Below are 14,600 nucleotides of genomic sequence, written 5' to 3' on the forward strand. Positions count from 1 at the left end.
ACCAATCTTTTTCTTTTGTGGTATTGCATATTCTGTTTAAAACATCTTTTCCTGGGGAAGGAGGGATAGCTCTTCCTTATGGTAGAATTCCAGTTATTAAAGGTAGAAGGACAAAGGAACACAGAAAGTGACCATTTAGGCAAACACCACAGTAATAGTTCTTTCAGATGCAATCGACTGATACATGCTAAAATTAGTGGGTGAAAATCTGATGAGGAAAAGGATTTGCATAGTGTTAAAATATATCCCACTACCCAAGACACTTATTAACTACAAAGGGAAAGGTAGTAAGTTTACAGTAGAGAAACCCCGCAGAAAGAAGTTGAATCAACCCATCAAGGTTAACATCACCAGTAGTAAGACATTGCTGTCATGAGCCCTGTCTTTTGATGCAAAGGCAAGGACACAACACCACTGTGGTACTGCCAAAAATGTGCAACCAAATTCCAATTACAAAAATATTAGAAAATCCAAGTGGGAGGATAGTTGAAAAAATAGATGATGGTACTCCTCCAAAATAAAAAGGCATGAAGATAGACAGGTGTGGAGGACAGACTTTATAGTGACCGTCTGATTGCTGCCTGCTGGTGTCTGTGCCACTATATAACCCCCAACCCTGGAGTGTAAGGAGAACCTGTTACTTGCTTTTAAGCAATAGAAAGTGGCGAAGATGAGGGGGATGTCACTTCCGTGATAAGGCTATTTTATATGGTAAAAGAAATGGTATGTCACTGTTGTGGTTCTGTTATGTCATGTAAGACCCCATCATAGCAGACTAGAGCTAGAGACTCTCTTTGTGGGCTTGAAGTAAGTGGCAATGCTGGAGAAGCCCATGTTGCCAGAAACTACAGGTGGCCTCCAGGACCTGAAGGTGTCCACCAGTGGACAGCCACCCAAAAGGGGCCCTCGGTACCATTGCTGCAAAGAAATGAATTCTGCCAACAATCTGAATGAACTCTGAAGTGGCTTCTTCCCCAGCTGAACCTCTGAATGAAAAAACAGCCCAGCCTACACCTTGTTTCCAGTTTATGAGATCAGCCTAAGGAGAGCAGCCAGCTAAACTGTGTGCAGACTCTGGGTCCACAGAAATTGTGAGATGATAAATATGTGTTGTTTTAAGCTGAATTTGTGGGAGTTCGTTAGGGCAGCAGTTGAAAATATGACCATAAGAAGACTGTGGGGTTTGGAAGAGACTAAGGAGAAATAACGCTAAATGAAATGTGGGATCATGCATAGAATCCTGGAAAAGAAAAGGACATTAATGTGAAAAACTGGTGATATTTGAATAAGATCTGCTATCCATAGTATTGTACCAATGTTAATTTCCTGGCTTTGATTTTTGTCCTGTTTAAGAGCTAACATTACGGTGAGGGGTAAAAAGAACTCTCTGCACTCTTCTTGCAACTTTTCTCTATGTCTAAAATAAGTGAAAATAAAAATTAAACCCAAAAAAGGAAAATTGTGCATATCCATGATCATGAAGATATTTTTCCGTTTCTTCTTCCAAGTTTATTGTTTCAGTTTTCAAATTTAGGTATGTGATCCATCTTGGATTTTGATCTGTGTACATAGTGGGATCAGAGTCAAAATCAGTTTTTGCACACAGAAACCCAATTGCTCAGTTACCTTTTGTTGAAAAAGACTGGCTATACTTTCTGCTATAAATTGCAGTCAGAATTTTTTTGTGTGTGAAAACTGTGGCTATATATGTGCAAGTCTCTTTCTGTGCTCTCTATTCTATTGGTCTATTTGTCAGTCGTGTGTCAGTATCACTGTTTTAAGTACAGTAGCTTTATATCATGTCTTGATATCTGATGTGATTTTGACAACTTTGTTCTTCAGAATTGCCCTGACTCTTCGAGGTTCTTTTCATTTCCATATAATTATAGAACAAGTTCATTCTAATTTTCTAAAAAAAATATATCCCCAAAACACCCCACTGATAATGTTGGGGATGCATCAAATCAATAGATCAATTTAGAGAGAATTGATTTTAACTAACAGTCTTCCAATTCATGAACATAGACTATGTTTCCATTTATTTAATTCTTCTTTAGTCACTTAATGTTTTGATGTTTTTAGTCTAAAAGTCTTGTGCCTCTTTTGTTAGATTTATTCCAAAGTGGTGTACTTTTTTAGATTTTTAAAAAGTTGTTAGGATTTTAAAATTTCATTTTCCAGTAACTTTGCTTTGATACAAATATTTGTTTGATACTTTGACCTTTTATTCAACAATCTTGCTAATAAATTCATTTATTCTAATAGTTTGTAAAATTGAAATTTTTTTCAATGTACAAAATCATGTAATCTGCAAATAAAATTGGTTTTACTTCCTTTTTTACAACCTTCATACCTTTCATTTTTTTCTTTATGGTAGTGGATAGGTCTTACAGTATAAAATTTAGTAGAAGAGGTAAGAATGGACAACCTTGCCTTGTTCCTGAACTCAGAAGGAAATGATCCACATTTTACCTCTCATATAATTATAGATGTAGTTTTATTCTGTAGATCCCCTTTATCAAATTAAAGAAGTTTCTTTCTTTTCCTAGTTTGCTGAGAATTTTTGTCATGAAGTGTGGTTGAATATTATCAGAGTTTCTGCATCTAATGAAATCTATGAATGTCTTTCTCTTTTTTATTTAAGGTTGGACAGTTATGTTGATTGATTTTTTGAAAATTAAATGACCTATATTTCTAGACTAAATTTCTCTTACCTTCTATAACACCTGTAATATTTGGTTTAATATCCTTGCTAATATTTGGTTTAATATGCTTACATCTGTGTTCATGAGAGATGTACTATATTTTTCTTTTCCTGTAATTAACGTCCCTGTCAGGTTTTTATATCATGGTATGCCTCATGACATGGTCCATTTTTTTTCTGTTTTCTAGAAGATACTGAGTTTAACTTGTATTTTTAATTCTTTAAATGTTTGGAAGAATTTGCCACTGAAGCCTTTGGGTGTGATACTTTATGGGGAGTTTCTTAATAAATATTTCATTTCTTTTGTAAATATAACAATATTCAGATTTTCCATTTCTCATATCAGTTTAGTAAAATTGTGTTTTCAAGGAATTTAAAACTATCATCTATATTTTTCAAGCTTATTGTCATAAAGTTGTGAGATTCTGTTACCAATTTAATGTCTATAATATATGTAGTGATATCTCCTTTCATATTCCTGATATTGGCATTTATTTCCTTGACTAGTATAGCTAGAGATATATCAATTTTGTCTCTTCAGTGAAATAGTTTTTGGCTTTATTGATTTTTCTTTTTGTATATCTGGGGTTTTTATGTCACTGGTTTCTTTTAGTATGCTCTACTTTCCATAGGCTAAATTTGCTTTTCTTTTTCTAGCATCCAAAGGTAGATCATTGATTTTTAACCTTACTACTTTGATAATACATACATTTATGTTTGGATGAAGTAGGTCAAAGAATATTTAAAAGAAAGAAGAAAATAAGAAGACATTTACTACACTCATGCTATCTACTGGGAGAAAATAAATTCCAAATTTATTTAGCATTGACATAATTTTTAACTAATTTACTTATTTTTATTTATTTTTTCATTATGTTCAGTTAGCCAAAAGATAGTACATCATAAGTTTTTGTTGTATTGTTCAGTGACTGGGTGATGGGTATTGACATAATTTGACAAAGGATTTCTTATCATAATTTCATTACTAGTTTATTTGCTATGTCAATATAACACCTAACAACTATGATGGAGATGAAACAATGAATGGCATTTATCTGCAGCACTTACAAAAAGCAAAAAAAAAAAAAATTTAAAGCTAAAAATGTCTTTGTAAGCATCAGTTTGATTGCATCGCAGAAGATTTATTGTGTCGTACTTTCATGATCATTCAACTCATAATATTTTCTGGTTTCCATATTATGATTTGGTTTTTGACCTATACTTGTGTAGAAGTGAACTTTTTATATTTGGAAACATTTCAGAAATACCTGTTTTTAAGTTCTAAGTTAATTCTGAGGGCTTCAGAATATATGCATTTTTTATATTAATCATCTGAAATTTATAGATGCTTGTTTTACAGCCCAGAACATTCTTTTTTTTTTTTTTAAGATTTTATCTATTCATTTGACAGAGAGAGAGATCACAAGTAGGCAGGGAGGCAGGCAGAGAGAGAGAGGAGGAAGCAAGCCCTCCGCGGAGCAGAGAGCCCGATGCGGGGCGCGATCCCAGGACCCTGGGATCACGACCCGAGCCGAAGGCAGAGGCTTTAACCCACTGAGCCACCCAGGCGCCCCTGGCCCAGAACATTCTGATAAATATATTGTGAGCATTTGAAAACAATGTATAATCTGTAGTTTGGGAGTATAATGTTCAATTAGGTCAATTTGATTAATCCTGTTGAACTTGTAGGGCCCTGGTGATTTTTTTTTCTCTTCCTGTTATTGGTTACCAATGGAAGGTATTAAACTCTCAAAATCCAGTTATAACTTTGTCTGTCCTTTAATTCTGTTGACTTTTGCTTTGTATATTTTAAAGCTATGTTATTAGATACATAAGAAATGTAGGATTACTGTTATATTCTTCTTGAATTGTATGACATGTCTCTATTACTTTTAATACATCTTGCATTAAAGCCTATTGTATCTGTTACTAATATACTCATACTAGCATTTTTCTTGTTACTGTCTAATATATTTGTCTTTGTGTTTAAAGTATGTTTCTTATAAGCAGCATAATTGATTCTGTTTTTCTTTTGAATTTAATCTGACAATCTTAGATTTTAACTGCAATGTTTAGTACATCTACATTTTACTACAATTACTAATACAGTTGGTTTAAATCTGTCATCTTGCAATATAGTCTGTTTGTCCTTTATTTTCTTTATTTCTCTTTTCCTGTCTCCTTTTGTATTAATCAGGTGTTTTTATTATTTCATTTTATCTCTTCTATTAGGTTTTTCTGGTTGTACATTTTTTGTGTAATTCTTTTAGTAGTTAACTGAGCTATTATAGAATGCATCTTTAAGACAGTCTCCCTTAAATTAGGTCTTTTACTACATATCAAATAATGTAAAACTTCTTAATAGTTTAACTCCATTTATGCTAGTATTGTCTTTTCTTCTTCCTATATTACAAGCCACACAAGCATTGTTGTTTTTGTTGCTTTAAACAGCATTTGTTTAGTCATATTAGTCATATATTTTCTATATCATAGCTTTTTGCACATCCGTGCTTTCACCTGGAATTATTTGCCTTTAGCCTGACTGCTGTCCTTTAATATTTCTTGTATTGAATATCTGTTAGTAAGAAATTCTCTAAGCTTTTGTTAGAAAATATCTTTCATTCACTTTCATTTATGAAAGATATTTTCTCCAGGTATAAAATTAACAGTTGTCATTTTTTTCTCTCAGTACTTTGAAGATATAATTCCATTCTTCAGGCCACTACAATTTCTATTGAGAAATGAACTCTTTTTCTTTTTTTAAAAAAATATTTTATTATTTATTTGAGAGATGGTGAGAGAGAGCATGAGATGGGAGAGGGTCAGAGGGAGAAGCAGACTCCCTGTGGAGCAGGGAGCCCCATGCGGGACTAGACTCTGGGACTCTGGGATCACAACCTGAGCCAAAGGCAGTTGCTGAACCAACTGAGCCATCCAGGAGCCCGAACTCTTTTTCTTATTGTTGTTTTCTTATAACTGATATCCTTTTTTTAAACTACATACTATTATGATGTATTTGTAAACTTTGTTTTTCAACAGTTTGGCAATGCTGTGCCTGGGTATGGATTTCCTTCTTTTATCTGGTTAGGTTTGATGAGTTTTTTATTTTATGTATCACAACATTTCATGAGATTTGTGATGTTTTTGTCCATTATTTCTTCAAATAAATTTTCTGTCCTATTTTTTAGGTGTTCAGTTTCATGGTTTGACTGTCTCCTGTATTTCTTTTGTTCTTTCCTTTTTTGTGTCTTTGTAAGATTATTGTTAATTTGACTTTACATTGACCACCCAGTGTATTCTTTTTTTTTAAGATTTTATTTATTTATTTGACAGAGAGGGATCACAAATAGGCAGAGAGGCAGGCAGGGGGTGGGGGAGGCAGGCTTCCTGCTGAGCAGAGAGCCCGATGTGGGGCTTCAATCCCAGGACCCTGGGATCATGACCTTAGCCAAAGGCAGAGGCTTTAATCCACTGAGCCACCCAGGCACCCCTATGCAATGCATTCTTAACTTTTGGTATTATATTTTTATAATTATAAAGTGTTCATATGAATCTTTAAGATTCTAAAATCTATTGATATGCTTCATTTTGCGTTCTGAGCCAGCCAGGTGCCCCCCACCTTTTCTAAGTAATCTCTGTACCCAACATGAGGCTTTAACTAACCACCCTGAGATCAGTAGTTGCATGCTCTATCAACTGAACCTATTTTGGGGTGCCTGGGTGGCTCAGTGGGTTAAAGCCTCTGCCTTCAGCTCAGGTCATGGTCCCAGTGTCCTGGGATTGAGCCCCACATTGTGCTCTCTGCTCAGTGGGGAGCCTACTTCCCCTTCTCTCTCTGCATGCCTGTCTGCCTACTTGTGATCTGTCAAATAAATAAATAAAATCTTTAAAAAAACCTGAACCCATTTTGCCCATGTTTTCCTCTATTTTTTTTTTTTTTTAGCATCATAATCATAATGTTTTCAAGTCCTTGTCTACTAGTTCCACTATGTAGGTCATCCCTGGGTCTGTTTCTACTGAGATGTTTTCTCTTGATTATCAGAGTATCTTTGATATTTGATTATCTTTCCTGTTTCTTTGCATGTTTAGTAATTGTTATTGTATGGTGGCATTGTGGATAATATACAGATTCTGGATAATGTTATCTTTCTTTAATGAGTTTACTTCAGGGTTTTTCAAACTTCGTGTTGTTGATATTTTTGTCCAGATGATTCTTTGTTGTAGGGAGCTTTCCTGTGCATTATGGGATGTTTACAGCATCACTGGTTCTCTATCTAATAGAAACAATGTCACCTCTATGCACATTTTGACAACCAAATATGTCTTCAGACATTGCTGAATGTTCCCCTATTGAGAACCAATGGTCTGTACAATCATCTTCAGAGTCTACTTCATTTTCCATTGTATGAGTGCACTATAGTTTATTTAATCAGCCACTCATCTCAGTGCCTTTAGACTTAGTACCTTTAGATTTCTCTCTGGCTTAAAAAAAAAAATTTAACTAGTATCTATCATATTTCTTTCTATATCTCTAGGTGCATTTTATGGCTATTTCCTTTGGATGGAGATTCAGATATGACCTTACATGTTTAAATTCTTATGCAGAATTCTGCTTACATGTCACAACTGCTCTAGGTTTTCACAAGTCTACAGGACACCATAACAATGCTCCTTTCCCTATAACCTTACTTTGTGTGGTGCATGATCAACCTTTAAAGTCTGAAAATTGAATACCTATAAGTGAGAGTACCTTGTTGCTTAGAAACATCTCTTCAGTAAATCTTTTGTTAGGTAATATCTTTTTTTTTTAAGATTTTATTTATTTATTTGTCAGAGCGAGAGAGGGAGAGAGAGCGAGCACAGGCAGACAGAATGTCAGGCAGAGGCAGAAGGGAGAAGCAGGCTCCCTGCCAAGCAAGGAGTCTGATGTGGGACTCGATCCCAGGACGCTGGGATCATGACCTGGGCTGAAGGCAGCTGCTCAACCAACTGAGCCACCCAGGCGTCCCTTGTTAGGTAATATCTTAATTATCTGTTCTAAGGTTTCACACAAGAGAACAAAAAATCTAGGTTTAAAAGGCAATGGTTGGAAAAATAAGTTGGCCTTATAACTATAGGAATGTGATTCAAAACACATCACTTCTACTTATTGTTTGTGATACAAGGAAATTTCTTTAATTCTTTGAACTTTCATTTTTTCATCTGTTGAATTGAGATAATAAATACATTGTGGAATTAAATGTCAATATGTATAGACTACCCATCACAAAGAAGCTTGCAAAAATCTATGTGTTAAGCATGAGTTCACTTCTCTCTAGTGGGTACTGGTGGGTTGGTTGCTGGGGGCACAGGCAATGACTCATGCCAGCAAAGTAGATCCTGATAGGGAAATCCAGGTTGGTTATCGCAGAGGATCTTGAGAGTCATAGTTCTGGCTTAGGGGAAAGGCTTCAGATGGGAAGGCATTTTTACAGTGGTCAAGATTTCCATGTTCATCTCTACTGCTTTCTTTTACCTGGTGCAAAAGAGTTCATGTCCCGGTCCATCCCAAAGACATGAAGGTTGTTGAAGTTTGTGTTGTGTGGCATGCTCTTTACTGTGGAAGATAGGCCTGGATGAGAAGCTACTTGGTATCACTGAACAACCTAGGCTGGGTTCAGTTGGCCTGATAAGTATGAGAAATTAGGCAGTGTGGGTGTCTGGATCTAGCTTTGGTGCAAGAATGTCTCTGTTCTTTATCCACTCTTGTGTGCTTTGTATCTGTAGGTACAGGGAAGGGCTTGGCTTTGTCTGAACTTCTCATATCCCCTGACACGTGTTCATGTGTTTGGGAGGGTGGAGAGTGGGCAAGGACAGTGGAAAGCAGGAAAAAAGAGGAAAGAAGAGGGGCAACTGGGTGGCTCAGTGGGTTAAGCCTCTGCCTTTGGCTCAGGTCATGATCTCAGGGTCCTGGGATCGAGCCCTGCGTCAGACTCTCTGCTCAGCAGGGAGCCTGTTTCCCCCTCTCTGTCTGCCTGCTTCTCTGCGTACTTATGATCTCTCTCTCAAATAAATAAATAAAATTTTTAAAAAAAAAGAGGAAAAAAGAAAGGCTATATGACCTTAAATAATTGTTGGAGTTCTAAGATAAACAGATCTCAAGGCCTATTTTTCCTCTCCCAGCTCTGGCTTCTCTGCAATTATATTCTCTAATAGAGGAAACCTGAGGAAGATCATCAGTTTGAAAACCATGGCGCAGGTAAGTGGATGCCTGTCTCCCTCCTGAAATACTATGATGTTTAACTCATATAAAACTTTCATTCTTTATCCCCATACCCCTTACCTAGGAAGGCTGTATCTCTGACTCTATTTCATGGTTTCTCCCCTTACAGAGGATGGTCCTCCTCTGCTCCCTTTTTTCTGATTTTCAATTATTCATCTTCTATATGTTCAGTCTTTTCTCAAGAGCACTGTTGGAGCAGTGCAAGAGTGAAGTACCTTGAAGGAAATATTTGAGTTTCCCTTGTCAGGTTTGTGGTTTTATGATATAGAAATAATGGTCCTGGGGCACCTGTGTGGCTCAGTTGGTTAACATCCAACTCTTGATTTCAGTTCAGGTCATGATCTCAGGATCATGACATCAAGCCCCATGTTGAGCTCCACGCCCAGCATGGATTCTCTCTCTCTCCCTCTACTTCTGCTTCCCCCATGAAAAATAAAATAAAATAAGGCCCTATTTGACCACAGGAGAGAAAACTTTCTCCTCAGTTTTCCAGGAAGATAAGGGAAAATTGGGTTATGAATGGTTTCAGACTCAGGTGTGAGATGAGAACTCAGCTTTGAAAAGCTTTTAGGTTTGGGTAGAAATGGTATTGGTGCCGCTGACACAGACAGACGGACAGATAGACATCAGGGCTCTGGCTACGGAAATCACTGAGAATTTTGTATTGAAAGAGAAATTGCTGGTCTTGAGTAAATCAGTGTTGTTCTGATCATCCTACATTAGTGTGTTCCAACTAGGAACAGGAGTTCAGTAAGGGATTGTAGAAAGGAAGATCATCTAGAACTACAAGTGGTAGATGATACTGAACAGTGGGGAAGAGGTTAGGATTTGTGTCCAACCTAAATATCATAATAGTATAATACTTAAAAATTTAATATTATTTTAATATTATTAATTACCTTAATACTTTAAGGAAGATTAAATTTAATGTCTGTAAGAAGGAGTAAATGAGAACATTAACTTGCGAGAATAAAGGAAGTGCTTATGAGGCATTATCTGACATATATTATCTTGATAAAATTTCTTAATTTCACACAAACTCCATTTCCTAAGATAGACACTTTATCAACTTTTTGAAGTGTAACTGACATATAATTAAGTGTATGTATCTTGTCTCTTTTTTTTTGGTAGCTCAATTCTTTCAATACACATGGTTATTTTGATGTACACTGTATTTTTTTTAATTTCTTTTCAGCGTAACAGTATTCATTGTATTTGCACCACACCAAGTGCTCCATGCAATACGTGCCCTCCCTAATACCCACCACCTTGTTCCCCCCACCCCCCCCCCCCCCCCCCCTTCAAGACCCTCAGGTTGTTTTTCAGAGTCCATAGTCTCTCATGGTTCACCTCCCCTTCCAATTTCCCTCAACTCCCTTCTCCTCTCCATCTCCCCATGTCCTCCATGTTATTTATTATGCTCCACAAATAAGTGAAACCATATGATAATTGACTCTCTCTGCTTGACTTATTTCACTCAGCATAATCTCTTCCAGTCCTGTCCATGTTGCTACAAAAGTTGGGTATTCATCCTTTCTGATGGAGGCATAATACTCCATAGTGTATATGGACCACATCTTCCTTATACATTCATCTGTTGAAGGACATCTTGGTTCTTTCCATAGTTTGGCGACTGTGGCCATTGCTGCTGCTGCTGTATCTTGTCTTTTTAAAGCAGATTTGTTGAAATATAATTGACAATAAATTGCTTATATTTAAGGTGTAGAAGTTAATAAATTTTGACTTATATATATCTGTGAAACTATTACCATAGCCAAGATAATGAACATATCCATCATTCCAAAATTTTTCTCATGCCCCTTTGTAATTGCCCCTTCCTACCTGCCCCCAAACTTGTCCTTCATGCCCAGGCAACTGCTGTTCTGCTTTCTGCCACTATAGGTTGATTTGCATGTTCTACAATTTTATATAAATGGAATCATACATCATGTGTTTTTTTTAATCTTATTTCATTCAGCATATTTATTTTGCGATTCATCCATATTGCTGCATATATTAGTAGTGCATTCCATTTAAGTGCTGATTAGTGTTCTATTTGTTATACTAATTTTAATACTAACTTTAGTATTCTAATATTAGTATTCTCAGTATATACAAAAATTTGTATATCCACTCCTCTGTTCTTGGATGTTTGAGTTCTTTCCACAAACTGCTTCATGCACAAATCTTTGTGTGGACATATGCCTTCATTTCTCTTCAGTAAACACTAGGAGTGGAGAGGCTGGGGAATAAGAAATCAATAAATTATTTTTCTTTTCTTTTCTTTTTTTTAAAAGATTTTATTTATTTATTTGACAGACAGAGATCACAAGTAGGCAGAGGCAGGCAGAGACAGAGGAGGAAGCAGGCTCCCTGCTGAGCAGAGAGCCCGATGCAGGACTCCATCCCAGGACCCTGGGATCATGACCTGAGTCGAAGGCAGAGGCTTTAACCCACTGAGCCACCCAGGCATCCCTTCTTTTTTTTTTTTAATTTAATTTTATTTATTTATTTGACAGAGAGAGATCACAAGTAGGCAGAGAGGCAGGCAGAGAGAGGGAAGCAGGCTCCCTGTTGAGCAGAGAGCCTGATGTGGGGCTCGATCCCAGGACCCTGGGATCATGACCTGAGCTGAAGGCAGAGGATGAACCCACCGAGCCACCCAGGTGCCCCTCCCTTCTTTTTCTTTTTAATAAACTATTTTTCAAAGTGATTTACTGCTTTACATTTCTACCATCAATGTGTGAGAGTTCCATTTCTTTTCACATCTCCAGCAGTGCTTAAAATGGTCAGCCTATTAAATTCTAGCCATTCTAATAATTGTGTAGTAATACTGTCTCCTAGCAGTAAGCCATGGCAATCATAGGGCTCACTTCATTTGTTATTTGTCTCTCAGGGGAATCACTGCCCAATATTTTCTGTCTCGAAAACCATTGTTTTCTACAATTTGTCCATGTTCTTTGTTATTTCACATGGGAGGTTAAATCTGATCCGTGTTACTCCATCTTAACTCTAAGAGATTTTATAATTCATTTTGGAGAAAAATGAACAATTCTTTTTATATATTCCTTGAAGAGGAAAAACATAAGAACTTGTATTTACTAGTAGTATGTGATTCATGTACACGGCAGGTAATGTTCTTATATATACTGTTTCATTTAATTGGAGAAGTCTCTTTACTTTATTCATTTTCATACATTTAGATATTTCAGTTTTCCTTTACTTTTAAAGAAATTTTGTGCACTCCAACAGGATTCTTCAAGACTGTGTTGGCACTCTATTTTAGAAGCTAATGTATTTATTCTCATCTAATCGTGTCATGATCTTGTAACTTCAGCTTGTTTTTCTACATTGTCCCCTTACTGCAATTTAGTCATTCCATCTCGAACATTTTTTTCTTTACTGTTAGGAACAATAATACATGGTCTGTCTTTTCAGGTGCCATTGACATTCAGTGATGTTGCCATAGACTTCTCTCAGGAGGAGTGGGAATGCCTAAATTCCGATCAGAGGGATTTGTACAGAGATGTGATGTTGGAGAATTATACTAACTTGGTCTCACTGGGTAAGGACATCTGCCTCAAGTCATGTAGACTCTGCTATCTGGAATAGCTGCTTTCTCCACTGTGTATTTTATGCTCTTTGCTGAGAAACCAGATAAATTTATCCATATTCATATTCTCCATATTCCCAAAGGCCTAGTTGGACCTTTGTTAGATGGAAATGGACATCTCCATTCAGCACCTGAATCTTTTCTTTCATTTACCTTCCTTCTTCCCTCTACCCCATCCTGCAATTCTTTCTTTTTCTAAAATAAAGGTTTAAATTCTAGGACTTTTTCTGCATAACCAACAGCAAAGAAAACAGATTTCATATTATGTGTATGTTCAGAATATGTACAAATATCCATTTTAATTGCTGGTCCACCTACATGAAAACAGGTAACACAGGGTCCTGGTTTTCTCTTTGCTACAAACGAACCTTGGTAAATTTTACAGTGTAGAATGAATCAAGAACATTATCTTTTTAGTATTATTTTTATACTTATAGCAGTGGAAATGTTGGCTTGCAGTGATTTTTTGGTTTCTACCAAGAAGTGAATATCTTCCTTCAGTTTTTGGAAAATACTTGACTATTCTTTCATCTCTTCTGGACTCACATTTATACCTATGTTAGATCTTTCAAGCGTATCTTACAGTTCTATCATGTATATATCTCCTTTTATCTCTCTTCTGTTGACCTATATTTCAGCTCACTTATCCTGTATTCTGCTATGATGAGTCTGCTCTTAAAGATGGGTTTTTCATATCATATGTTGTCTTTTTCAGTTCTAGAAATTTAGTTTGTCTTATAACATCTAATTATCTTTTACAATTCTTCATTCTTTTTTTTTTGAAGATTTTATTTATTTTATTTTGACAGATAGAGATCACAAGTAGGTAGAGAGAGAGAGGAGGAGGAAGCAGGCTCCCTGCCCAGCAGAGAGCCTGATGCAGGGCTCGATCCCAGGACCCTGGGATCATGACCTGAGCTGAAGGCAGAGGCCTTAACCCACTGAGCCACCCAGGCACCCCCAATTCTTCATTCTTTATTTACTTTCTTTTCATTACTGTTTATTCATCTGTGGGTATGCTTATATTTCTTCTTTTCTCTGGTTATTCATCATATGGTAATTCCTCTTCAAGATACTAGTAATTGTAATTCTATGCTGGATATTGTGTACAATAGAACTGAATGGAGACACTTGGGTGGCCCAGTCAGTTGGGCCTCTGACTCTTGGTTTCCGCTCAGGTCATGATCTCAGGATTATGGGATCAAGCCCCACTTAGTCTCCTTGTCCATCCCCCTCTATTCTTCTTCCTGCTTCCTCTCCTTCTCTCTCTCTCTGTCTCTCAAATAAATAAATAAAATCTTAAAAAAAAAGAAGAACTGAATGGTTTCCAGATGATGGTATCTTCCACCAGAGTATTTACATTTTCCTCTATTAATCAGTAGAGATGCAGGCTGATCACTATAATATAATTAGGGATTGAGCTGGGTCAGTGCTGGTTTTCAGTTTTGGTCATTCTCAGCTACTATATAGATACATATACATATATATATATTTATAATTCCATATATATATGGAATTTTGCCTTTACTGCTAGCTGCACTCAGAATCAGTAAGTTTCGGCAGGGGAAAAGTGGTAGATCCTCAGGGCCAATTCACCACTTTGTCATGGCTCTTATTGTTTATCTCTTTTGATTTCAAGCTTCCTCTCCCCATGGGTCTTTTGATTCCAGAAGAAATGTTGAAAATTAATAAGCAGACCATCTATTTGATACACCAGGAAAAGAAGAGCACAAAGATTTAAAGAAAGTAGAAGAAAGGAAATAATAAAGGAAAGAACAGAAATTAATGAAATAAAAAGCCAAACATACAAAAGAGAAAGTCACAACTATAAATTTCATTATCTCAAAGAAAGAATACAAGTGATGCAATTCTATCAACATGAATCAAGAAAAAAAATTTAAGTAAGGAAAAAAGTCACCACATTACAAAAACCATGAAGCCTTGAAAATATGATATTTTGATAAACATTTTGCCAAAAACTTTGAGAAATCAAATGAAATAAATTATTAGAAAATTTTAAT

At 36.2% G+C, this 14,600-nt stretch overlaps 1 protein-coding gene across 3 annotated transcripts in view; it reads left to right on the forward strand.

Annotated features, from left to right (window-relative positions):
• Positions 1 to 14,600, forward strand: part of LOC111139493 (zinc finger protein 404) — a 169,477-nt gene that overhangs the window by 148,231 nt on the left and 6,646 nt on the right. The window contains exons 2-3 of one of the 3 annotated variants that reach the window (XM_022491770.1): positions 8,867 to 8,942; positions 12,405 to 12,531. The exons of 1 other annotated variant lie outside the window; for it this stretch is intronic. In XM_022491770.1, coding sequence (XP_022347478.1) covers positions 8,934 to 8,942; positions 12,405 to 12,531 — 136 coding nt within the window. In that variant the 5' untranslated portion in view covers positions 8,867 to 8,933. Of the gene's footprint in view, positions 1 to 7,661; positions 7,671 to 8,866; positions 8,943 to 12,404; positions 12,532 to 14,600 lie in introns of those variants that run through there. One more of the 3 variants, XM_022491771.1, reaches the window with a different exon arrangement.

Source organism: Enhydra lutris, unplaced genomic scaffold (genome assembly GCF_002288905.1).
Source record: "Enhydra lutris kenyoni isolate GAN:26980312 unplaced genomic scaffold, ASM228890v2 scaffoldscaffold110, whole genome shotgun sequence".
In the NCBI taxonomy this organism is placed as follows: domain Eukaryota; kingdom Metazoa; phylum Chordata; class Mammalia; order Carnivora; family Mustelidae; genus Enhydra; species Enhydra lutris.